Consider the following 27,781-nt stretch of genomic DNA (forward strand, 5'->3'; position numbering starts at 1 on the left):
GAATACAAACGTCTCAAAAATGAGATCGACAGGAAGTGCAAAATGGCTAAGCAGGGATGGCTAGAGGACAAATGTAAGGATCTAGAGGCCTATCTCACTAGGGGTAAGATAGATACCGCCTACAGGAAAATTAAAGAGATCTTTGGAGATAAGAGAACGACTTGTATGAATATCAAGAGCTCAGATGGAAACCCAGTTCTAAGCAAAGAAGGGAAAGCAGAAAGGTGGAAGGAGTATATAGAGGGTCTATACAAGGGCGATGTACTTGAGGACAATATTGTGGAAGAGGATGTAGATGAAGATGAAATGGGAGATATGATACTGCGTGAAGAGTTTGACAGAGCACTGAAAGACCTGAGTCGAAACAAAGCCCCCGGAGTAGACAATATTCCATTGGAGCTACTGACGGCCGTGGGAGAGCCAGTCCTGACAAAACTCTACCATCTGGTGAGCAAGATGTATGAGACAGGCGAAATACCCTCAGACTTCAAGAAGAATATAATAATTCCAATCCCAAAGAAAGCAGGTGTTGACAGATGTGAAAATTACCGAACTATCAGCTTAATAAGTCACAGCTGCAAAATACTAACACGAATTCTTTACAGACGAATGGAAAAACTAGTAGAAGGCAACCTCGGGGAAGATCAGTTTGGATTCCGTAGAAACACTGGAACACGTGAGGCAATACTGACCTTACGACTTATCTTAGAAGAAAGATTAAGGAAAGGCAAACCTACGTTTCTAGCATTTGTAGACTTAGAGAAAGCTTTTGACAATGTTGATTGGAATACTCTCTTTCAAATTCTAAAGGTGGCAGGGGTAAAATACAGGGAGCGAAAGGCTATTTACAATTTGTACAGAAACCAGATGGCAGTTATAAGAGTCGAGGGACATGAAAGGGAAGCAGTGATTGGGAAGGGAGTAAGACAGGGTTGTAGCCTCTCCCCGATGTTGTTCAATCTGTATATTGAGCAAGCAGTAAAGGAAACAAAAGAAAAATTCGGAGTAGGTATTAAAATTCATGGAGAAGAAATAAAAACTTTGAGGTTCGCCGATGACATTGTAATTCTGTCAGAGACAGCAAAGGACTTGGAAGAGCAGTTGAATGGAATGGACAGTGTCTTGAAAGGAGGATATAAGATGAACATCAACAAAAGCAAAACAAGGATAATGGAATGTAGTCTAATTAAGTCGGGTGATGCTGAGGGAATTAGATTAGGAAATGAGGCACTTAAAGTAGTAAAGGAGTTTTGCTATTTGGGGAGCAAAATAACTGATGATGGTCGAAGTAGAGAGGATATAAAATTTAGGCTGGCAATGGCAAAGAAAGCGTTTCTGAAGAAGAGGAATTTGTTAACATCCAGTATTGATTTAAGTGTCAGGAAGTCATTTCTGAAAGTATTTGTATGGAGTGTAGCCATGTATGGAAGTGAAACATGGACGATAAATAGTTTGGACAAGAAGAGAATAGAAGCTTTCGAAATGTGGTGCTACAGAAGAATGCTGAAGATTAGATGGGTAGATCACATAACTAATGAGGAAGTATTGAATAGGATTGGGGAGAAGAGAAGTTTGTGGCGCAACTTGACCAGAAGAAGGGATCGGTTGGTAGGACATGTTCTGAGGCATCAAGGGATCACCAATTTAGTATTGGAGGGCAGCGTGGAGGGTAAAAATCGTAGAGGGAGACCAAGAGATGAATACACTAAGCAGATTCAGAAGGATGTAGGTTGCAGTAGGTACTGGGAGATGAAAAAGCTTGCACAGGATAGAGTAGCATGGAGAGCTGCATCAAACCAGTCTCAAGACTGAAGACCACAACAACAACAACAATGTTGAAAACAGTAGACTGGCTGGGTGAGATTAAGATATGTGAACACAAAATAAGCAGTCTTGCATATGCGGATGACTTAGTTGTGATGGCAGATTCGATTGAAAGTTTGCAAAGTAATATTTCAGAGCTAGATCAGAAATGTAAGGACTATGGTATGAAGATTAGTATCTCCAAAACAAAAGTAATGTCAGTGGGAAAGAAATATAAACGGATTGAGTGCCAAATAGGAGGAACAAAGTTAGAACAGGTGGACGGTTTCAAGTACTTAGGATGCATATTCTCACAGGATGGCAACATAGTGAAAGAACTGGAAGCCAGGTGTAGCAAAGCTAATGCAGTGAGTGCTCAGCTACGATCTACTCTCTTCTGCAAGAAGGAAGTCAGTACCAAGACTAAGTTATCTGTGCACCGTTCAATCTTTCGACCAACTTTGTTGTATGGGAGTGAAAGCTGGGTGGATTCAGGTTACCTTATCAACAAGGTTGAGGTTACGGATATGAAAGTAGCTAGGATGATTGCAGGTACTAGTAGATGGGAACAATGGCAAGAGGGTGTCCACAATGAGGAAATCAAAGAAAAACTTGGAATGAACTCTATAGATGTAGCAGTCAGGGCGAACAGGCTTAGATGGTGGGGTCATGTTACACGCATAGGAGAAGCAAGGTTACCCAAGAGACTCATGGGTTCAGCAGTAGAGGGTAGGAGGAGTCGGGGCAGACCAAGGAGAAGGTACCTGGATTCGGTTAAGAATGATTTTGAAGTAATAGGTTTAACATCAGAAGAGGCACCAATGTTAGCACTGAATAGGGGATCATGGAGGAATTTTATAAGGGGGGGCTATGCTCCAGACTGAACGCTGAAAGGCATAATCAGTCTTAAATGATGATGATGATGATGATGATGACGACGTAGCTGCACAGTGTTCTTTGCCTCATTAATTAAAAGGCAAGTAATTGACATTTCATTGCCATTTCTCATCAGTGCAATAGTTTTAGGAAACAAATTCGCCTCAAAAAGCGTTTATTAGATGCTGTGAAAAATACATCTCTGCAGAACTATTAGCAGTCGTAGAATAGACTCTTTGACAGCAGTTTCTCTTGCTGGGTTGCCATGTTGTGATTCCTCCTCCCATCCCCTGCTCTTGCATTATTTGCTGTGAGCTGACCTTTTGCTCACTGCTGAGGCATGAGTGGAAGCCAGCTTGCATGAAAAGATTAGTGAACGGGCATGCACTTGTTGATCCCGTATCAAAGATGAACAGCACAATTTGATATTTTCTCGCCGAGAGAAATCACTTTTCTTTTCAACTTTGCAGTAGTGAACATGCTTCATTGTAATAGACTAAAACATGAAACTTCACGAAAGTGCTACAGTAGACTGAAACAAAAGGTGAAATCCAAATGTATCACCTGCAAATGTAGCGAGCTTTGCTCTCATTGTCCTAGAGTGTCAGTGGAAGAAAAACAGTTAGGGAATGGGGGAGGGGGCGCTCGGTGCAACGGTAAAGATTCGCCACTTGCTTGCAGCATGGATACCATATGATTTGTATTGATGATCTGCTATAGTAGAAATGTCTCACGGAAGTAATAAGCGATTAACGTCTTATGGTCTGGGTTCACAATTGTGTAGAATTTTTTAAAAGGCATATTTGACGTTGACTGTAGAAATCATTTATTTCGCAGTTGCAATTTCAGCCTTTGCGCCATTTTCAAATGATACTGCAAAAGATTTTAGTTCAGCGCATGTCAGACTTTAAAATCCTATGACATGTTTAGTAGTCATCCTCAAAATTAAGCTTTTTCACAGTAGAAATACAATAACATCGAACAGGTGCAAAGCTCTGCACATGTTGAAATGCTGTAAAGTATGTGAACTGTTACCAATGTTAACATCCTTAACATAAGTCACTACAGATCAGTGTTCTAAAACACTGTTTGTGTGTGGACTCACAAATACCATGGCGTTTTGCCATTTTTTACTTTTAAGTATGAAAATTGAATTGTACCCTTAACAAAATAAAGCAGCTGCCAACCAGGCCTTTGGTTGATTCTTGTAAAATATGGGACTTTTTTTAAACATTTTTGAAAGTCTGATTTTCCTATCAGCAAAAGGGTATCGTGGTTTCCCATAGACTTAGCAACGTTTAGCACAGTAACATGGTCTTTACTAACCATACGGCCAGGAGCACTAGTTTCCCTTTTAGAATCTAAAGTTGTTTCAGGCAAAGCCTTCCAAATAAGACCTGTCTCATCCGAATTGTATAAAAGTTAAAGATGATAAGATTCTGCTTTAATTTTAAAGTTTTCAATAAAGTTTTCTGCTGCTTTTGGGTCTGTTAGTTTTTCAGCACGTAAATACAACATAGCCAGCCATTGCTCCCTTTAAATGAAGATACACTTTTGATTTTTTTCAGCTAAAAGATTTTACAAACAATTGACCCAGAAAGGAGGTTTCCTAATGCCCATTGCTGCAAAAAACGACTTGAATAAGGCCTCTTCAAGCTCTTTGTTTTCTACTGTTTTCATAACTTTTTTTCGACAAACTCCCATCTTAATTTTCAAGAACAGAGACAGATTTTAAATTTGTGGCCTTTTTTATGTCTGAAATTGGTGATGTTCACTCACACACACACACACACACACACACACACACACACACACACACACACACACAAAGGAAAAGACACGGTAGACAGAACAAAATGACAAATCAGTGTATATCTTAAGGTCCTGATACAAACTGATGCAAGCCACACTGTATGGCAGGCACCACAAACACTGCAATTTGTGCATTGTACATAAATAGTAGGCATACTGTATTTGTTGTTCGGTGGAAGATTTTGTCTTTTATCGCTTTCACTGTGGATAGGCTTTAAAGCAATAAAGAAATGCACATTGTATGGTATACTGTTGTAACAGAACCAACAGTTTTAGTCGTATGGAACAAATTTCGTTTTCCTCAAAGCCATCCAGATAATTGAAGCTCTACTGTACTTCATGACTTACAGGCCTTGATATAACATTGCATTAATAAACAGGCAAATGTAAGCACAAGTAGAAAGCTTGGAAGTGATACCCTGAATCATAACGAACATTCCAAGTATCCAACTGTGACATACAACTGCATTATCAGCTACAGAAAACACCTTGAGAATACCACAGCAAAAATAACAACTCAAAATAACATAATTCAGAAACTCTGTGGAACTACTAGGGAAGCAACTGCTGGCATAGTTGAGTAGTTGTTGTTCCACACTTGTTGATAGACCAGTTGAGCACCACCGTGAGTTTGATCTGTGGGGCCATCGGATCCACATCTTCATTTTGGCTTCAGGTATTGTGTAACTTGGTACTTCCAGAGGTGCATAGAAAAGTAGCAATCACATGCAAATTTAGAAAAATCGTTGGAAATGAAGGTCTACCAGCCCATGAAGGTCTCCCACAACTAAACTACCAACATCTTAAAGTGCCTACAATGTTGCTATTTGTGGGTAAAACAACTTCAAAGAGATGGTTATAGAACAGAAGATCATTGGGTGCATGAGTGGAATGGAAAAACAAATGAACTGCTACAATAATGATTCCAGAACTAGAACCTAAGCATATCAGTAACTGAATGAAACCAAAGACAGTAGATGGCATTAAATGGGATGTGCTGTTGGCATGGCAAGTGCACAGAATCGATACATTACTGAGGAAAACTGATATATTCAGACTTTGACTGTGGTGCATAGAGACAGTCCGTGAAACTTCTTCACAGTGAATGCTCTTTGCGCTCTTATAAGGGAAAATGGACTGACTTGCTGGAGGCATCTGCATTGGTGCTAGAATGGAATGAATATATAGACTTTGACATAAAATTTCTTTTATGTTTGTATTTCGTTTGAAAATTGCCAATTCTTTTCAGTTTTGTGTATTTCCTGTCTATTATGTCTGTACTCCTATTGCGTGAAATACCATAAGCTAAATAAATAAAGCATTTGTCTATTGTGAGGATGAGAGGAGGCGCAACAGGATCCTTTTCTTCCTCTGATTGACATGCCCGTCCTTTTTAACATTCCTCAATCTGTTCTAACCTCTGTGAGTAAGGAACTACTAGTTTAGTGTTGTGTTTTTGTATGAGCCTGTCGCCAGTACTACTATTTCACCGTCTGGAGTATGGATGTGCATACTGGTCTGTAATTCAGCTTAATAATAGTGTAGTTTGCTTGGGTGAATTTTTCTTTTGATAAAATTAATTCCCCTTTTGGTAAGATTCTGTTATGTAAGTGGTAGCTCTGTGCTTGCCTGTCATGTTTTTCATCATTTTGTGGTCATTTTACATTCTCTGTAATCTTTCTCTTGTGGTCAGGACCCTTTTTTCATGTTAAGTGATCCTTATCTGTGTGTATTGATAGTTTTTTTCTTATTTAGCAATCCTCTTTTCTTTTATCTTTGGTTGGTGACCTCTTGACTGTGTCTAAAGAAGAGCTATTATGGCACTAGTGGTCTGCTACTATGTTACATATAATCTATTGGCACTTTTTTCCAATTGGGAAGAGGGCAGTATTCTCCAGTTGTTCACATACACAAACCTTTTTGTTGACCGTACTGTATTTTAGTTTATTGTAACAAATATGTTTATTACATTATCTGAAATAAGAAACGATAACATTGTAATAATGTCTGTCAAAACAGTAATTTTGCTTGCAGTGTAATATCAATTTTCATGTTACAGGGGAGTCTGAATAACACAAATCGATCTGAAATGATCCAGTTAACTGATTCAATTACATTGTCAGTTAGACAACAGAAACAAGTGGGTGGTGTTAATGGAGGACAAGTTGTTGGGGGACGTGGAAGAAACAAAGCAAATGAAGTGGCGAACGTGCTGGCATCAAGAGGAATTACAGTGACACCAGCAGCTGACACATCTAGAGGTGCAAACGTTCAGGCACAGACGAGCCCATTGCGTGGCAATCGCGGATCGGTTGCACAGACTGTACAACAGCAAGTTCCTACCCTCAATCTCAATGCAGCCATCTCAATCATTCGTACAGATAATGGAGGGGGCTCTCCTGTTCGGCAACGACAAAGGCCTGCACAGCCAGCAGGAACAGCATCTTTCGCTGTTCCTCAAGGTCGAAGCCCTGGACGCCCGCAGCAAATATCACAGGTGGAACGACCACCGAGACCTCCCACTGTTGATCTGACTGGTGACAATCCACCTTCCGCTCTCCACCATCTCCCAATGAGAAGAGGTCGTGGACGGGGTGCCAATATAGGTGGACGTTTTACATGTCAAATATGTGATAAACAGTTTGCTTCTCAGGAAACTTTAAACCAGCATATGAACATCACACATCGCAGTCCGCCTAACAAATTGCCTTACAGGTGAGTTCTAAATACAATTTCACTAAAAGAATCATGACAGTACCATTTAAATATCACTGCATTTCAGTTGCTACATTGTACATTGACTGTGTAATATTTAGTTATTCATGTAATTTATATATTTTGTATGTATTTCTTTCTTTGCGTAATAGCATTTTTTTAAATTCAGTTTTTCGCTTCCCTTTGGAGTCCTATTTCAACTTCTATAGATTTCCGTTCAGTCTCGTTTATATTTTTTTGTAGTTCTTGTTATTAACATTGATTTTTCACTTTAAAACAAACTATGTATGTTTTTCTCATTCCCATACAGCAGTTTCTAAGTGCAAAACTCACATGTGCCATACAAAGATTAATATTCTGGCTGGTAGTTATTGAGGGAACTCTGACAGCACAACAGTACATCTTGGACATCATTCATCTCATATGTTATCTCTCGTGCACTGCATCTCATATGTTATCTCTCATGCACTGGTATTATGATGCCTTTTTCAAAAGGACAGTGCTCATCTACACAACGTGTGTGTGAGGTGCCTGCGTAATGTTGACATACGTGCATGGATAGCAGCATCCCCAGATCTCTCTTCAATAAAGTATGTGTGAGACTAGTTCAGACACACCAACTCTGCCCAGTGCCAGTTTCCAGAAGATAAGGAACCAGTTACAATGATTGCCTCCAGCTTGCTACTGGAGAGAATACAATACAGGGTGATTCAAAAAGAATACCACAACTTTAGGAATTTAAAACTCTGCAACGACAAAAGGCAGAGCTAAGCACTATCTGTCGGCGAATTAAGGGAGCTATAAAGTTTCATTTAGTTGTACATTTGTTCGCTTGAGGCGCTGTTGACTAGGCTGAAAACCAAACTACCTGAGGCAGCCCGTGACAGAGCACTTCATCACTGGCCTCCAAGAAGCCCTGATCTTACCCCCTGCGATTTTTTGTTATGGGGGTATGTTAAGGATATGGTGTTTCGGCCACCTCTCCCAGCCACCATTGATGATTTGAAACGAGAAATAACAGCAGCTATCCAAACTGTTACACCTGATACGCTACAGAGAGTGTGGAACAAGTTGGAGTATCGGGTTGATATTGCTCGTATGTCTGGAGGGGGCCATATTGAACATCTCTGAACTTGTTTTTGAGTGAAAAAAAAAAAAAAAAACCTTTTTAAATACTCTTTGTAATGATGTATAACAGAAGGTTATATTATGTTTCTCGCATTAAATACACATTTTTAAAGTTGTGGTATTCTTTTTGAATCACCCTGTATATTTATGACACCCTTTCCAAACAAGTCAGGGCATCCATCTAGGCTCAAACTTCAAAGTTCTTTCTAATTTTGACTTGATTTTGTAATCAGTGAAATAATGTCACATACTTTCTCATCTGGAGAAGTTTAGTATTGCTTCCTCCTTCCCTTCTGGGTATTTCACTCTTTTTGTCAGGAAATGTAGTTTTCATTAAACTTGTGTTCACTGATGACATTACACAAAATTAAGTGTGAATGTTAGTAAATTCTGTCAGTATTTGTTAAATTTTAACAGTGTCTTTGAAAATGACCCCATTGTCAATCCCACACGCAGTACAAATGTTTGATGTTAATGATATTTCTCATTATCCTGCATTAATAGTGTATACTCAATGAGTATGATGCGTATTTGGCGATGAAAAGGACATAAAGCACACATTGCAGCTGTGTCATGCTCTCTCTCTCTCTCTCTCTCTCTCTCTCTCTCTCTCTCTGGATAATAGCAGTGAATTAGGAGGAGTAATATAAATCTCTCACATGAGCAGTTAGTTTCTATTAAGTAGAATTTCAAATGCAGATGTTGCTTGCAAACTTTCCTTTGGGTCTGTTATGCCTATGAAAATAATGCTATGAATATAATAGAGGGAAACATTCCACGTGGGAAAAATATATCTATAAACTAAGATGATGTGACTTACCAAACGAAAGCTCTGGCATGTTGATAGACACACAAACACAAACATACACACAAAATTCAAGCTTTCGCAACCAACGGTTGCTTCTTCAGGAAAGAGGGAAGCAGAGGGAAAGATGAAAGGATGTGGGTTTTAAGGGAGAGGGTAAGGACTCATTCCAAGTTTTTTCCCCCTAAGGCAAGTCTTTCCGCTCCCGGGATTGGAATGACTCCTTACCCTCTCCCTTAAAACCCACATCCTTTCGTCTTTCCCTCTCCTTCCCTCTTTCCTGAAGAAGCAACCGTTGGTTGTGAAAAAAGCTTGAATTTTGTGTGTATGTTTGTGTTTGTTTGTGTGTCTATCAACATGCCAGCGCTTTTGTTTGGTAAGTCACATCATCTTTCTTTTTTGAAAATAATGTTATAATGATTCGAAAGTTAACATGTCTGCTGGGAGAATTCGCATGGCCATCAAGACACAAGGTGGGTGCTTGTAAGCTGGCATGAGCCACGAGTTGAAATATTCATATTTGTACAAAATCTTATAGTTCATCATCTGTATTTACATAATAATCAGAAGCATTATTTCAAACCATTTTGATAACTCCTCTGATTTGTTACCTCTGGTATCAATTAAAACATATCTTTGACAAAGAACGAAAGCCTCGAAAAAATTATCAGATAAATTCAGAAAGAAATTCAAAAATATATGCATGAAAGGCAACATGCAGCCTATCCTCTAATAAATATAAAATTATATTTTCAAAATGACTGCATTGTTGTTAGTTTCAACTGTGCATTTTTTGATATGCGGGGGGGGAGGGGGGGGGGGGGGGGAAATAAAAAATGCAGTATCACAAAGCAGTTCGGAAGTAAGCTGCAATCAACAGTGCCAAACAAAGGTATATCTAATAAAATGTGCGTGCAGATGATGTTCCGATGTGTGTGAAACACAGACATGAAATACCATACGTAAAACCAACATACTTTGTGACTAACTGTTTTTCGATCCAGAAAGCAAGCCAAATTGTAAATATCTTTCATAACAGACTGTATTTGCAAAGACAGATTTGAAATACAATCAGTGTATATAAAGCAACTATGGATAGTGTGGCCACACAAATGAAGTTATTTTCTCAAACTAATTTATAAACAGTATAGCACAGCATTGCCTTCAAAACTTTTGGTTAGGCAGCTAGTTGGCATATAAATTTGTACTACTGTGGTGGGTGTGGGCTCCGTATCTGTCTTGGATGCAATAATGTATTCACTATACTTTTCACAACAGCTTACCTGCATTCTTATTTTCTTATTGATTGAACCTACTCCTGTGTTACTCCTGTTTGCTTTTGTATTTATAACCCAGTATTCACCTGAGGAGAAGTCCTGTTCCTTACAAGGGAAACTCCCTATCATACCTCCCTCAGGTTTAGTGGTCAATGGCCCAGTGGGTAGCCTGTTAAAAACTGAACACAGTTCAACCATGAAAACAGGAAGAAGTTGTACTGAACTGTGAAAAAAAAAGCAAAAATAGAATCAGTGAGCAGTCCAAGAACAAGAAGTGCGATAAAGAGCAGCCTGAAACAGCAACGGCGTCGTGGGTAAGTTGTCGTGATATTGGACTGACAAGAGGGTGAGACGTGTTAAAAAAATCCCTCGTGCCAAACCCACCCTACCCCCACCCCTCACAGTATTATGAACTAACCATCTGGTTACGGAAATGTTTGTTCTCTTTTTGCAGTCTTGTTAGTTATAATATTATCAGTTGGTTATTAGAAAACGAGTCATGTGGTAAGAATAGGCTATAATCGCAAATAAATGTGATGAATAGTGAGAGCAGGCTAAATACTACATAGATGTCTCATAGAAATGAAAGCAACAAATAAGCAGGAGTGAACTATGGTACAAAAAAGGAATTAAAGAGTCAAGACTTCCAGAACAAAATGCAACTTCAAAAACACTAAAAACATTTGTTTTGACAGAGCACAGAGAAACTGTTTGATTGTGAAACTGTTGTGCTCATTTGTTGCAGCTTGTGAGACCAATTACTGTGTTTTCATCATTCCCTTGAGAGTGACAAACTATTGTGTTTTCATCATTTCCTTGGGAGTGATCATATTCACATTCATATGAACACCTATCTCGGGCAAGGAGGCATATCTCACTACTCACTCACAAGTCACACAAATTAGGTGCGTTGATAAGAGATTCCTATCATAAAACACACGTACAGCTACTAATGCCTTGTATGACACACCAGATGTGTTTTCCAGTGGAGGATTCGGTTGACTTATTGCTTTGTCATCAAATGTTTGCAGTTCCATTTCAAAAGTCACTTTCTTTTGAGAGTAGTTGTGCAGAATCAACTGTCATTATAGGTCCCAACCTTACAAATTGCTGTTGCAAAGGGACATTACACCACGACACACACACACACAAATTTGAATAAAGCAAACAGCGAAGAAGAAAAAAAATTTGGCACGAGGGAGGTTTGAATACGGCAGTTCAACACCATAACCACTTAACCACTAAACCATTTACCTTTCTGGCTGCTCTGTATTGCGCTTCTTGTTCTTGGACCATACACTGTTCTTATTTTGCTTTTTTTTTTCATGGTCCAGTACACCTTCCTGTCTTCATGCTTGATCTGTGTTTAGTTTTTGACAGGCTGTCCACTGGGCCCTCTTACCACTAAATCTGAGGGGGGCTGCGATGGGAAGCATTCCTTGTTAGTACCACAAAAGTACTAAGCCAAAAAAAGGAAGTGAAAATAAAAATTACGGTACACAATTTCTTTTTGTTTATATTATTTCTTATTTTATTGTTAAAATGTTGAGAAACAATAAGTGGCATGTTTAGAGTACGTATAATGTTAACCTTTTTAAGCAGATACTTTATATCATTAAAACAGTTTGTAATTTTGATTACACATATAATGTTAAAAATAAGATTTACCCAAGAAGCTTCTTAAAAAAAAGGTTATCGTCTTATATTCAGGGTCATCTTTTACTTCGGTAAATACAGTAAAACAGCATCTCCAAGACAGATTATGTCAACTTTCACTGAATGTTGCCAGGGAGCTCTGACAACAAGAATTATTTGCTCTTTTATAGCCCACAGTTTCCAAGTTGTTGACTGTGTCTCTTTGGACAACATTATGAAAGAGGTATCTAGTAGGAATTACCTTCCTTTTCTGGAATTTTTTTTATTTATGGCATTATCTGATAAACTGCAAACTGGTCATTGGTCCCTTTCCTTGAGTATCTTTTTAATGGAGTGCGAGTTCTTCAGTGACATACCACTTAGTCCCCAAATAGTTTGCAAAGTGGGCAGTTCTGAAAAGGAAGCAGCACCAGTGGAAATAAATACAATTTAGATCTTTCAAGGATGTTTTTAGGGACATTCTGCCCAGTGCAGTCTTATGCCAAGTACCATATTTTACTGACATTTTTACCGTTCTGATTATTAGATTGCGGAGTCAGACTAAAAAAGAATCTAGTTTACAAAACGAAACTGACCTTTAACTCATGAAAAATTGTCATCTGATCTTTCTGACACACTTGTTTGATTGTAGGTCATTTTAAAACTCCCTTCAGTGTGAATTCATGTTGGTTTCATCCATCATCTGTTTGTTCCATTCTCTAATATACACTTTGAATGGTTTATTTATCAAGATGTTGCAATTGTGAAGTAAGTCCTCCCGTAATAACATCAAGCTCCGTATTTCCCTGTCTCAGTTTCTGTTTCACAGAATTTTTCAAATTGACTACTAAACCGATCTAGCACAAGAAGAGAACCCTTCTTCAATAAAGCACTGTTCCTTCTCTCCCACACTTTTAAGCCGTATTTTCATACCAGCCACGTCCATCCAACTCTTTTCCTGTATGTGAACACCAGCACTTGCTGGTATTTCAGGTTTTGGCATTGTTTTGCGCTTGAAAAGGATCATTGGGTTTAGTACCATCAGCATAACCGGAAAGGACAACAGTGTAGAGCATTTTTCATGTCCACTTGTTTTTTTATTTACAGTTTTAGCACCTTTCACGGCAATAGCTCTGTTACTCGGCACATCAATTGTCTGTGGAGTTTCGTCCATATTTGCTATTTTGCTTAGTTCCACTGTTTTTCTTTGCATGTTGAATAATAAAACAATGGAGAGATGATGATTTCTCTTCATACTCTTGTGACATTTTAAGGTACTTTGGTGTTTGTGGACTTGCTAATAAATGACACTTGATAAACGTGTAGCACTAACCAACTCCACTCGTAACATCTGTTAAGTTGCACTGTAGCAGTAGCTTATGAGCATGCGTTTGAATTATTTTTGTATTAATTCCAGTGCCATTTTGATGGTGTCCTTGAATCCATTCTAGTTTTGGCCATTTTGCATTCAGTCCTCATTTTGCACATTTAGTCTTACTTATTTTTCTCAGTTCTTCTTTACTAGCCTGCCAATCGCGAACGTTTTTTTCTGTTGATGGAGGGCCGAAATACTGCTCAGCTGCTCTGTTTCCATGTTCTTCTGCATATGCTATTACTTTCAACTTATAGCCCGCATCACACAAATACCTTTTATTTTTTTCCTTTATGAAATATTGTACTATACCAATAACACAAACCACTTACAGTTCAAGTTCATTGGCACTGTACAGTACAATGGTGCATCATAGGCAAGACAGTATTCTGGGTTTGTGATGGTGGGGAGGGAAAGAGACAGTGTTAGCAAGCTTGTGAATCCTTGCATCTCATGTTCGGCACATCAATACACTGCTGCTGCCAGTTGAATCCAATGTTACCAGATAGAGAGAGGTTTCCCGTGGCATTTAATATATAGCAATTTTTAAGAGCGGTGGGAATTTTAAATCAAACACTGGACATTTTTATATTGATTTCAAGTGCATGTTATAGTTTGTAAAATAAAGTAGGAAAGAACAAGCTTTTATATTAAATCAAAACTACAGGTAATTCTACAGTAGTTGTCATTTAGCATGAAAATTATAAAAGTTAATTCATGAAAATGGTGTCCTTAAATCAGTTATTAGAAACATTGTCTTACTACAAAATTGCTTGTAGAATGGATTAAAATGACATCATATGGAAGGAAATGCTTAAAAGCAACCAACAGTGAACTACAAAAGAAACTGAAAAACAAGAAAAATCAGGCGAAAGGATGGTTATGGACCAGAAAGCACAGTCAAGATGAGTGTTGTAAGAAACATTGAAGAGAAAGCTTTGTATCCAAAGAGAGTGGTAAAATATGGTTCATATGGCTCTGAGCACTATGGGACTTAACTTCTGAGGTCATCAGTCCCCTAGAACTTAGAACTACTTAAACCTCACTAACCTAAGGACATCACACACATCCATGCCCGAGGCAGGATTCGAACCTGCGATCGTAGTGGTCGCGCGGTTCCAGACTGTAGCGCTTAGAACCGCTCGGCCACTCCGGCCGGCAGAGTGGTAAAAGTGCAGGAAATAGGTTATAGAATATGCTTTCTGTATTTCCTATTGCATTAAAGTAGTAGCATGTGAGAAAGCAAGGAGATCACAGAGGGTGTCCAGGCTAGAGGTATACAAAAGCATTTCTTTATATTTCAGTACCTACTAAGGTTTATAACTTTATTCATCCAACATTGTACACAGGAGCCCAAACATTTTTATTCCTGTTCATGCAGTTCAGCTTGGGCACTATTTATAGCTAGGCAAATATCGAAATGGTACTCTACGTCTTGCCATATGTTCATAAGCATGATAGTGCTGCGGCCTCAACTGTCGCGTAGAGCTATTGTCTCAGATCTACCACATCTTGCGCTCCTGTTCTGTAAGCAGTGTCCTTGATGAACACTCACCGAAGTCCAGTAGGCTCGGATTGGGAGACCAAAGGGGATAGGCAATGGGACCCCGACCCCCCCCCCCCCCCCCAACCCCTTCTTCCGATCCAACACTCAGGAAATGTCTTGTGGAAAAATGTGGTATCATCCCCATGATGGTGAGGTGTGGCACCATCTTGCTCAAAAATGAGTTGGGAGTCATCTGTGGAACTACATAGTTGGCCAACATGTCGAGTGGGTGTGCCCTGTCAGTGACGTACATGCGCTGTGTGGCTCAGTGCTGTTCGTGAGGACCACATCTTGGAGAATGGACCTCTTATCAACTGCGTATTTACCCAAAAACATAAAATGTTGAATTCTTTTGTTATAAGGATTTGGTTGTGTATACCTCTAGCCCAACACTGTATACCATCTGTATTGCGGTATACAATATTCTATGTGGAGATGGCAACTGACCAAGTTGATTTCAGTCAATACTTGCATAAATTGCTTAATCAGTAACCATTACACCAGTTTTAACTGACTACTTATTACCAATACAAATATTTCTCCATCAAGGGTTCCCCCCCCCCTCCCCCCCCCCCCTCGGAGTTGACACATGATGCATAAACAATTTCCTCTATTTACCTCATATGACACTTCCTTGGCCAAGTGAACGGCTTCAAGTTTTCCACTCGTAGCATTTGAGGAACTTGCTTCTAAGTTCAGTATCACCAAATGAATGTAACAGCATATAAAATACTAACTCCCACAGATGTAAGAAATGAAAATGAGCAATGTCACAGACTATTACACTACAGTCTGAAACTGAATTGTAGTTAAAGTTTGGTGTGCCGTAGTGGTGGGGTGGAGATTTAACAACAGCAAGTGGTTGCAGTGACTGCAGCTATTGTAAGATTTGCTGAGAGTATGTTGTGCCTCCCCTGTGAGCCTCACCCCACTACTCGCATCATAGCTGTAATTGCTAATGTAATTTTGGACTGAGTATAGGGATAGCATGTGTGGAAGTGAATCGTGAGTTGCGGGAACAACAGAAAAATAAGACAATTGGAGTGTTTGAGTTGTGATGTTACAGAAGGATGCAGAAAATCAAGTGAACTGACAAGATAAAAGAAATAAGGTAATCCTCCACAGAATTGGTGGGGCAAGGGGTATAGTTAGAAGTCTGTGGAAATAGACAGTAATTGTTACCTTGTAGACACAAGCATGTGCTGTTACAGATATCCACTGCCTGTCTGCAGAGACCTGCAATAATAATTGCTTTGCATAATGGGCAATCAAAGAAATTTCTGTTTCAAGTATGCCAATCAGGCAAAATTGCTGTGAGCATTCTGATAATCATCCTACTGATGCACCAAGTTAGTTAGCCATTTAATAAGAAACTGTGTCCTGCTGCATGAAGTAGTCTGTAACTGCCTACTGCTTGTCCTCACCTGATGGGAATCGTTGACCATCGAAGGATCCTTTTTAAGGGCTCGAATACATGATAATTGCTTGGGAAGAGATCAGAACTTACGTGTGAGTGTTCGTGTCTCCCACTTTAGTTTGTGTAACTTCTGCATTACAACATTTGCAATGTGGCGATGTGCGGTATCATGAAGTGTCAGCCCCTTGTCACAGTTTTTGCACAGTGAACAGACATGCTACCCTATGTACATTCTTCTTTCTCTGATGGCTGTCTATCAGTGTTCATTTATGCATTTGACAGCCACGAAAAGAATAACAGCACGTTGGTCCTGTTTGGATGCATTTGGTAATAACGTTGCCATAGTTCATGTTTCTGAATTTACCTCGCACCTTGGGAAGGATACAAATGCCACACTAATCCCTTACCTACTTGTTGGTGCTTATATACCCACATTGGAGTCATGCTATGTTGCATATACGCTGCAGCTGTGCACTCAAACAAACTTTTTAATCACCCCATGTAATTAAAAATTAAAGAACAATATCAATGCTTTTCATAAAATTATGTTACCTGCAAGTAGTGAATGGGGTTGCACTGTTGTATTTTTACCTGAAAACTTGGAAGTGTGTGGGCCCAGGTTAAACAAGAATGGCTGTTTCCATCCTTACCTTCTGGCAAAGAGCGTTTGAGCTACATCCAAGGGAGCAGTACCTAGTTACCATGTATGTACTGCCACGATCTATTGTGCTGTCCGTAAAGCTTGTTCTGGATGACAGCCCAAGCCACTAGCTACCAGAGAAGTAAGAGTTGCCAAATTTCTGCTGCCTTCAGTTAACACCTTCTAGTAATAGAATAACCATGAAATGAATGTGAAGAGAGACGTAGAGGTTCTGGAAATCCCACAAAATTTAAATGCATCTTGGCAGTAAAGACATGGAAATGGATTTTTCAAAACAGCACAGTCCCTTATTAATGCAGTTCCCAAGTTCGCAGCAGTGAGTGCCAAGGTATTGCTGCCTCATCCAACTACCATTTCAAGAAAGTGAAAGGAAACTGCTGATTGTCTGCGTGTTTCTAGAGAGATAATGAATGCTTTCAGTTATCTAGAAGGGGAACTAAAGTCATATCGTAAAAAAAAAAAAAAAAAACTACATGGGAGTGAAAGCACGTCACATTAACATTGAAGAAGGAAAACTTGAGCACCAGAGATTTCAAGAGTGAGATTAAAAAAGTGAAGAAAATATTAAACATGAACTGGAAAAGATATCACTTCGCTCTGTTTATTCATCACTATGCAGAACATCTTGTTTGTTGCCAACAGAGGTCCAAACATTGTAGTAGCATTTTGTCAATGTAAGTGACTACTGTTCAGCACACATCCTCAGTACTGTGCTAGAACACACGACTCAGCAAGACGTCAGCAGTGATGCGAGTGACACACAGCAGCTAATAAACTCTTGTTGGGCTGTCACAACTTTTTTAAAAGAGCTGGCTTTCAGACCCACCAGCAGAAGTCACAGAAAGGAGATGTGGAGATACAGACACACAGTGAGGCAGCAAATAAGACAAATTTTAATCAATCAATATATAGCAACTAGAGTTGAATCAAGACAATTTAATTGACCCTGTGGATAAAAAATTTTGAAAGATGTAGTAAGCTTTCTGACACCATTTAAAAATGCCTCCTTTGAGATATTTTTAGCGTCTTTGCTATTCCTGACCAAGACATTTAACTACGAAATCAGATTCATGAAATACTAGGACACTAAATAATGATGATCCATTAAGTGCCTATCTAAACTTTTTACATGCATGACAGTAATAATATTCTGGAAAAGGCTGTTCCAGCTTGTGGAGCATCGTACACTCTATGAACAATCTAAAGTGGGAGCATTGTTGCATGCTGCAAACAATAAAATGGGCTGCCACAGCGAACTTTGTGCACTGTCAGAGATGCCTGACGTGATCACTGATCTCATACTTGGAGGAGCCATTGCAATGAGCACTCCGGAGAGCCCCTGCTCTGACATTCACTGCACCTTACTTTCACCACGTCAATAAGGAACTGCGCCATATCGAGAAATTGTTTCCACAAGCTGACATCGAAATAAGTGTCCAGGGAATAGAAAAGCAACTGGAATCACTCAACAGGGGAAAGTCCACTAGACCTGATGGGATACCAATTCGATTCTACACAGAGTATACGAAAGAACTTGCCCCCTTCTCACAGCAGTGTACCGTATGTCTCTAGAGGAACGGAAGGTTCCAAATGATTGGAAAAGAGCACAGGTAGTCCCAGTCTTCAAGAAGGGTCGTCGAGCAGATGCGCAAAACTATAGACCTATATCTCTGACGTCAATCTGTTGTAGAATTTTAGAACATGTTTTTTGCTCGAGTATCATGTCGTTTCTGGAAACCCAGAATCTATTCTGTAGGAATCAACATGGATTTGGGAAACAGCGATCGTGTGAGACCCAACTCGCTTTATTTGTTCATGAGGCCCAGAAAATATTAGATACAGGCTCCCAGGTAGATGCTATTTTCCTTGATTTCCGGAAGGCATTCGATACAGTTCTGCACTGTCGCCTGATAAACAAAGTAAGAGCCTACAGAATATCAGACCAGCTGTGTGGCTGGATTGAAGAGTTTTTAGCAAACAGAACACAGCTTGTTGTTTTCAATGGAGAGACGTCTACAGATGTTAAAGTAACCTCTGTCGTGCCACAGGGGAGTGTCATGGGACCATTGCTTTTCACAATATATATAAATGACCTAGTAGATAGTGTCTGAAGTTCCATGCGGCTTTTCGCAGATGATGCTGTAGTATACAGAGAAGTTGCAGCATTAGAAAATTGTAGCGAAATTCAGGAATATCTGCAGCGGATAGGCACTTGCTGCATGGAGTGGCAACTGACCCTTAACGTAAACAAATGTAATGTATTGCAAATACATAGAAAGGAGGATCCTTTATTGTATGATTATATGATAGCGAAACAAACACTGGTAGCAGTTACTTCTGTAAAATATCTGGGAGCATGCGTGCGGAACGATTTGAAGTGGAATGATCATATAAAATTAATTGTTGATAAGGCGGGTTCCAGGTTGAGATTCATTGGGAGAGTCCTTAGAAAATGTAGTCCATCAACAAAGGAGGTGGCTTACAAAACACTCGTTCGACCTATACTTGAGTATTGCTCTTTAGTGTGGGATCCTTACCAGATTGGGTTGACGGAGGAGATAGAGAAGATCCAAAGAAGAACGGCGTGTTTCGTCACAGGGTTAGCGTGATAGCGTTACGGAGATGTTCAGCAAACTCAAGTGGCAGACTCTGCAAGAGAGGCACTCTGCATCGCGGTGTAGTTTGCTGTCCAGGTTTCGAGAGGGTGCGTTTCTGGATGAGGTATCGAATATATTGCTTCCTCCTACTTATACCTCCCGAGGAGATGTTGTTGTTGTTGTTGTTGTTGTTGTTGTTGTGGTCTTCAGTCCTGAGACTGGTTTGATGCAGCTCTCCATGCTACTCTATCCTGTGCAAGCTTTTTCATCTCCCAGTACCTACTGCAACCTACATCCTTCTGAATCTGCTTAGTGTATTCATCTCTTGGTCTCCCTCTACGATTTTTACCCTCCACGCTGCCCTCCAATACTAAATTGGTGATCCCTTGATGCCTCAGAACATGTCCTACCAACCGATCCCTTCTTCTGGTCAAGTTGTGCCACAAACTTCTCTTCTCCCCAATCCTATTCAATACTTCCTCATTAGTTATGTGATCTACCCATCTAATCTTCAGCATTCTTCTGTAGCACCACATTTCGAAAGCTTCTATTCTCTTCTTGTCCAAACTATTTATCGTCCATGTTTCACTTCCATACATGGCTACACTCCATACGAATACTTTCAGAAATGACTTCCTGACACTTAAATCAATACTGGATGTTAACAAATTCCTCTTCTTCAGAAACGCTTTCCTTGCCATTGCCAGCCTACATTTTATATCCTCTCTACTTCGACCATCATCAGTTATTTTGCTCCCCAAATAGCAAAACTCCTTTACTACTTTAAGTGCCTCATTTCCTAATCTAATTCCCTCAGCATCACCAGACTTAATTAGACTACATTCCATTATCCTTGTTTTGCTTTTGTTGATGTTCATCTTATATCCTCCTTTCAAGACACTGTCCATTCCATTCAACTGCTCTTCCAAGTCCTTTGCTGTCTCTGACAGAATTACAATGTCATTGGCGAACCTCAAAGTTTTTATTTCTTCTCCATGGATTTTAATACCTACTCCGAATTTTTCTTTTGTTTCCTTCACTGCTTGCTCAATATACAGATTGAATAACATCGGGGAGAGACTACAACCCTGTCTCACTCCCTTCCCAACCACTGCTTCCCTTTCATGTCCCTCGACTCTTATAACTGCCATCTGGTTTCTGTACAAATTGTAAATAGCCTTTCGCTCCCTGTATTTTACCCCTGCCACCTTCAGAATTTGAAAGAGAGTATTCCAGTCAACATTGTCAAAAGCTTTCTCTAAGTCTACAAATGCTAGAAACGTAGGTTTGCCTTTCCTTAATCTTTCTTCTAAGATAAGTCGTAAGGTCAGTATTGCCTCACGTGTTCCAGTGTTTCTACGGAATCCAAACTGATCTTCCCCGAGGTTGGCTTCTACTAGTTTTTCCATTCGTCTGTAAAGAATTCGTGTTAGTATTTTGCAGCTGTGACTTATTAAGCTGATAGTTCGGTAATTTTCACATCTGTCAACACCTGCTTTCTTCGGGATTGGAATTATTATATTCTTCTTGAAGTCTGAGGGTATTTCGCCTGTTTCATACATCTTGCTCACCAGATGGTAGAGTTTTGTCAGGACTGGCTCTCCCACGGCTGTCAGTAGTTCCAATGGAATATTGTCTACTCCGGGGGCCTTGTTTCGACTCAGGTCTTTCAGTGCTCTGTCAAACTCTTCACGCAGTATCGTATCTCCCATTTCATCTTCATCTACATCCTCTTCCATTTCCATAATATTGTCCTCAAGTACATCGCCCTTGTATAGACCCTCTATATACTCCTTCCACCTTTCTGCTTTCCCTTCTTTGCTTAGAACTGGGTTTCCATCTGAGCTCTTGATATTCATACAAGTCGTTCTCTTATCTCCAAAGGTCTCTTTAATTTTCCTGTAGGCGGTATCTATCTTACCCCTAGTGAGATAGGCCTCTACATCCTTACATTTGTCCTCTAGCCATCCCTGTTTAGCCATTTTGCACTTCCTGTCGATCTCATTTTTGAGACGTTTGTATTCCTTTTTGCCTGTTTCACTTACTGCATTTTTATATTTTCTCCTTTCATCAATTAAATTCAATATTTCTTCTGTTACCCAAGGATTTCTACTAGCCCTCGTCTTTTTACCTACTTGATCCTCTGCTGCCTTCACTACTTCATCCCTCAAAGCTACCCATTCTTCTTCTACTGTATTTATTTCCCCCATTCCTGTCAATTGCTCCCTTATGCTCTCCCTGAATCTCTGTACAACCTCTGGTTCTTTCAGTTTATCCAGGTCCCATCTCCTTAAATTCCCACCTTTTTGCAGTTTCTTCAGTTTTAATCTACCCCGAGGAGATCACGAATGTAAAATTAGAGAGATTCGAGCGCGCGCGGAGGCTTTCCGGCAGTCGTTCTTCCCGCGAACCATACGCAACTGGAACAGAAAAGGGAGGTAATGACAGTGGCACGTAAAGTGCCCTCTGCCACACACCGTTGGGTGGCTTGCGGAGTATAAATGTAGATGTAGATGTAGAACTATCAAAGGTAAAATGACTTGGTTGACAAGATGGTTCAGGTTCTTTGTGTGTGTGTGTCATGTCTGTCAACTATCTGTGGATGTGTAAATGGAACTTGTGGATGCGGAAAACATTTTTCGTATCTGTGCAGTCCTCTAAAGAGGAAAACATCAATTTGAAGAAGGTGCAGGATGGTAGGACAAGTGTTACGACATAAAATAATAATTTCCATTGTTCTCCTGCTAGTAGAACCTTAGAAGGCAAAAACTCGTGGGAAGGACAAGGATTGGAATCTGTATCCAACAAATATTGAGAATGTTGAGTATAAATGCCTCTGTGGAATGAAAAGACTAGCACAAGAGAGAGAGAGAGAGTTGTAGGTACCAGCATCAAACTAGTCATAAGACTGATGACAAATGTACACAAAATCCTGCCACAAGTCATTGGGAAAACTTGTTTATTGGTTCAGTCTTCACTTGACAAAAGGTATCAGGTGATGGATTGCAGCAGGATAGATGCCTTAACATATTTTGTAATATGTGTGATTTTATTCCTTTTAGTGCAAACAAGTGTAATGTCGTGAATATTCTCATAACTGGATATAAGCTTAGGAAACTTGGGTGAAGTTTGTAGTATAAACGTGGAAGTTTGACATCCAACATCATTTTTGCTTATGTCGCATTCCATAACTTTCATGTAGTGTTATTTTTTAACTAAATTTGAATTTCATTCTTTTAATTTTTTTTCTTTTTTAGGTGTAATCTGTGTTCTGCACAATATCCTACGCAACAAGGCCTAACACAGCATCGACAGACTTTCCATAAGGAATCATTAGGCAATACAGAACTGGTCATACCAGTTGTTGACTTGAAGCAAGCCGGTGCACTTTCAAGACTTGCAAATCTTGGGGTGCACCATTATGTTCCCTTGAGCCAGCTAAATAGCCCACAAGGTGGCTATTTTGGACTTCCTTTAATGTCCGTAGATGCCAGTGGGCGTGTTCTTGGTTCTGTGCCAGGCATGACGGGTCTTAGCACTGGTACTGTGTTCAACCTTGGTCCATTGAGGCAGCTACCACGGTAGTTCCTTTTTTGTTCTGAAGGACTGAAAATGTGTCTTTGTGTACATGACTTTTGTGATATTATTCCACTTCTGCTTTTTGCTATCAAGGTATTTTTTTATTTACCTGCAAATGATGGCACATTACGGAGACTGTACAAAAAATCGTTGATTTTTTTATTGTTTGTAGTTTTTATAGTTATTTTGTTTTTAAGTATTTTACAGTGTATTTCACAAGAAAGAGACTGATCCAATTTTGTACAAATTGTATGTTTGTTATAATACTGAAAAATGTATAAGTGTGTAGATCTGAATTATTATTGCATAATAATTATATAAAATGTATCTCTGCTGCACAAGTATTTTTAGAACTGCATGTGAGCCACAAGTAAACCATTAGAGAACAGAATATAAAGTATTATTAATCTAGGTGTGTGTGCAATGCATTTTGTAAATTCTTGTCTGAATGGATGAACTGTGATGTGAACAGTTATAAATGACAATGCCGTTCGGTAGGTAACATGTTTTCAGTAGATATATTTCCATGTGAACTACTTGTGTTTCTGTCTTTTACTGGAGTCATTTTTGTATTTATAGATTGCCATGCATTTCTTAGTGTGAAAAATGTAAATCTGTTTTGGAATGTGATAACTGCACTGTATTAACATGTGCTAAGTGAAGAGTGGTATTTGATGGATAGTTGGAAAAGATAACACCTCTTGTCATGTACAGAAAGTGTACTCAATGAAGATAAAATTTCTTCACATGGTGCCTTATTGTGCCTTTATTGATGCTGCTAATTTGTTAATCATAAAAACTGATTCCTTAATGTATTATTTTCATTAAGAAGTGTTCTCATGTATAATTATTCTCAAAGGTGAATAAAGCTTCATTGAAGTGCATGTTTCCAAAACACAGATTTCCAACAGTTAGGAAAATAGGATCTCACAATACTTTCTGGTTACAGCAGTGTGTGTTTTATAGAATGGATGGATGTCAGCTTAAGTGCGGAAACACCATCATTTTGTTTCATGAACAGTGTTCTGGACAACACACATTCTGTTGTAGAACTTTGTGTGGAGAGCGTAGTTACACTGACACTTGATGGAAAGATTATCTTTATAGACTGGTCAGTGTGTGTTGTGTTCTTCAGTGATCAAAAATTCAAGAACAGCTTTTAGGAAAAATCAAAATTTTTCTTGTTAGCCTGAAAATTAAAATGTGCAGCCTTCAGTTATGAATAACAAGTTCATTATATTCATCCCCTTAAAAAATACAGAAGTTACCTACAATGTTAATAGTCCATATATCAAATGAATAGTTGTTAAGTGATTAATCATAAAGGTAGTTGTAAAATCAGATGGTGAGGACAAGTCAGTCTTTAATTCTGAGTTTGCCATCAAAGTGAGAATGGGCAATCACTTATGCTAATTTTATAGAAACTGAATTACACAGTTTTATTTCAAAAATAACTTTCCTTTCTTGCAATTAATTGATGAGATCCTTTGAGGAAAGAGTTCATCAAAACTGTGATAATGTTTGATTGTTCAGTGTAATTTTTGAGAGGAGAAAGTACTGAAGGTTGCATGTATTCATTACAACATTTTTATGTGTATCAAACTTGTTGTAATTTGCACTCTTAGTTACTCAGATTTGTTTTTTGTAAATATTTTCTTTCCATTGAGTCATCTGTGTAAACATCCTGTGTGTTCCAATTTGTCTTATACTGAAATGGACAGTGAAAGGCCAAAATCTGATACATCTGGTGCTTCTGGGAGAAAAGGGATGCAAGGAAAAGTTCCTACCAAAGTGATTTACAGTATGTTGCTTTAATCTCTTTAAGTGTAATATGAGTAACATGTTTAAGTACAGGGAAAGGAATGGAAAGGTGTATATTGACTACCATTAAAGTTGTGTGCCATGTTATGATTTGCAGATCAAGCACTTCAGTGTACTGGCAAGGAATTTGAAAAGCTGTGTAATTTGCAAGCAGGTTCTTGTGGTAACTACATGGTGACTTATTTATTTGTACCATATTCTTATCTTTCTTGCTTCTCCAGCTGACTTCAAAATTATAGTTTTATACAATTTGTGTTTTGAAAATCGTAATTACAATTTGTGTATTGTATAGAAACTAATATTTACTTTAAAATCTTAAAGTAAAATACAAATTTTATGTTGTAATATTGATGAATCCCAGGGAGGATGTGTTAAATGAATGTCATTCATCATTTGTATTGAAGTACCATATTTTTTTTCAATTGATGGATATGTTGAGATGTGTGTTTTAATGCATGTTATAAAGAGAAAACCATAGGGCTGTATCAGATGTACAGATTATTTGCTGTTAATCTCTGGCAGCTAAAAAATTTATATTAACAGTACATTATTGCATATGCATGTATATGAGAGTTTTATTTCTGTTCGTTGACATTTGCTTTATGTGCATTTATGTAAAAAAGTTGTTATTTTCCTAGAAGATATGAACATTCTTTGTGTTCACACATGCAGTTGTGCGGAGTTATTCCAGTATGCTTTATGAGACAGATTGTGGTCTTTGAATTAATTCCCAATATTTTTGATCTTCAAATTTTTTTTCTTTTCTTTCCCTCCCCCAAACATTTGTACAAACATAATCTCATGTAACTCTCATACTGTCATATCAGTAATAAAAATATTGTAGCAAATTGCATGGACCAGAATGAGCTTAAAAATTATTTTGGTATAATTGTTGATTTAGGGAATGAACAAGTAACAGATACATTATACTCTTCATTTTTGACGACTAGGAAGAATGAGTAAGCTTTTATTATGAAAGGGGTTCAATAAGAAAGATAACATTCAAAATATTGTCACTGGTGTTGATAGGTGGATACATAGCAGGTTATTGTAATGTGATGTGTATTAAGGTTCTTTGGTTTAAAGGAAATGTCCCAACTGCAATTTATTGCCAAGTACTCGAAGTTTACATAGTGAGAGTGATTTACAGAGGGAGAGTGTAATGTCACGAACACAGATGTGGTATCGGTGCCTGGAATATGATAAAGCATAACATATCTATGTGGCAAGGAAAGGTCAGGCCATGAAAATATGTACTCCTTAATATGACAATGTGTGCTATATCAGATGGTTCATTCAAGGCAATCATGACATTCACTTAAGTAAGGTTACATATGAATCAATGTCCATAGAGTGTAGTTGATACCAGCAACATAATGGGCTAATGGAAGGCATGCTCTCACTGGGTACCATGGTAACTCTCACAGTGGGATCTTAAAAAACTAAAGTTATTCACTCACAGTAATTGCTGATAGTGAGTATGTAGTGTGTGCGTCTGGTAATGGTAAAGTTATTGGTTTGAATCTCAGTAATAGCAGTTTTCTACTTTACTTTAAATTCCAAATAAATTAACAAATGGAAATGTTGAATAACAAATATTGAATCAATTTTTTTATTAAAAATACCTAACTGTTTCTAATTATTACGCACATGAAAATTCGAGCATTCATATAACGTACTTCCATATTCTGGTGATTAAATGGTATTATTAACAATGTAAGGAAAAGATAGATTGCTACTCACCGTAAAGTAGACAGGTTGATTTGCAGACGGGCACAATGAAATGACATTTATACATTAGCTTTTGATCAGAGCCCACATCAGAAAGGAAGATTCAATCGCACATTCATTCACACAAGCAAGCACACCTCACTCATGCATGACCACCATCTCTGGCAGCTAGAACCAAACTTTCATTCCAGCAGAACAGGCAACATGGTGAGCACATAGGGTTTGAGAAACTGTTAAGGTTGGTTGATGCCCAGCTTCTACCACTCAACTGTCAGTCACAAAGTTAATTTAAGTGTCTCCTAAACGTGGAACGCGATGTCTTTTATGCCCATTTTCACAGATTAATTTAACAATGGAACAAATGTTAAACAATTGTGGTGACCGGAAAAGTAATAAGTACTAGTGCTCTTGTAACTTATTGCATCTCTTGCTTTCAAGAATAAACTTTCTCTTACATAGGACTTGTAATCTTACTTTCTGAACCATCCTGAGATGACTCAGTTAAGAGACATAAGATATTCGTTAAAGTCTTGATGCCTTGAAGTAATAGTACACTCTTAATTCTTTGTTCTTTTTTGGAAAACGTAATTTTCATTTAACCCCCCTTTTCTCTAATGAAGTAGTGTTGGTTGTAACCGAAAACTGGGGACACCAAAACTTATTGCAAAAGTCACACTGATTTGCATTGCTCTTTGATCAATCAAATGCAAGTGATTTCCAGTTTTGGATCCAGCGGTGATAAGAGAGAGAAATTAAAATACCAAGAAATTACCAAGTTTAAACTGGTACCAGGAAAATGAAAAACACACTCATTTGGGTTCTGTTGGTGCCTTGTACTTATCCTGAAATAAAGTTTTTTTAATAATCATGGTCTAAAATTTTTATGGTGATAAGTGAGTGATACTGTAACATTTACTGGTTGTTCACAGCAATGCAAAATATCCACAGCTGGAAATTTTTTAGCAGTCAAAAACATTAAATTTGACTGTGGAAGCTAAAAGCTGAA

General features: G+C 38.6%; 1 protein-coding gene across 5 annotated transcripts in view; it reads left to right on the forward strand.

Annotated features, from left to right (window-relative positions):
• LOC124619254 (histone acetyltransferase KAT6A-like) overlaps nt 1-25,901 on the forward strand; it is a 66,046-nt gene extending 40,145 nt beyond the window's left edge. For all 5 annotated transcript variants that reach the window (XM_047145518.1, XM_047145519.1, XM_047145515.1 and 2 more), the window contains exons 8-9: nt 6,551-7,206; nt 22,902-25,901. In XM_047145518.1, the coding sequence (XP_047001474.1) occupies nt 6,551-7,206; nt 22,902-23,229 (984 nt within the window). In that variant the 3' untranslated portion in view covers nt 23,230-25,901. The remainder of the gene's footprint in view (nt 1-6,550; nt 7,207-22,901) is intronic.
• The last annotated feature ends 1,880 nt before the right edge of the window (nt 25,902-27,781 follow it).

Source organism: Schistocerca americana, chromosome 6 (assembly GCF_021461395.2).
Source record: "Schistocerca americana isolate TAMUIC-IGC-003095 chromosome 6, iqSchAmer2.1, whole genome shotgun sequence".
In the NCBI taxonomy this organism is placed as follows: domain Eukaryota; kingdom Metazoa; phylum Arthropoda; class Insecta; order Orthoptera; family Acrididae; genus Schistocerca; species Schistocerca americana.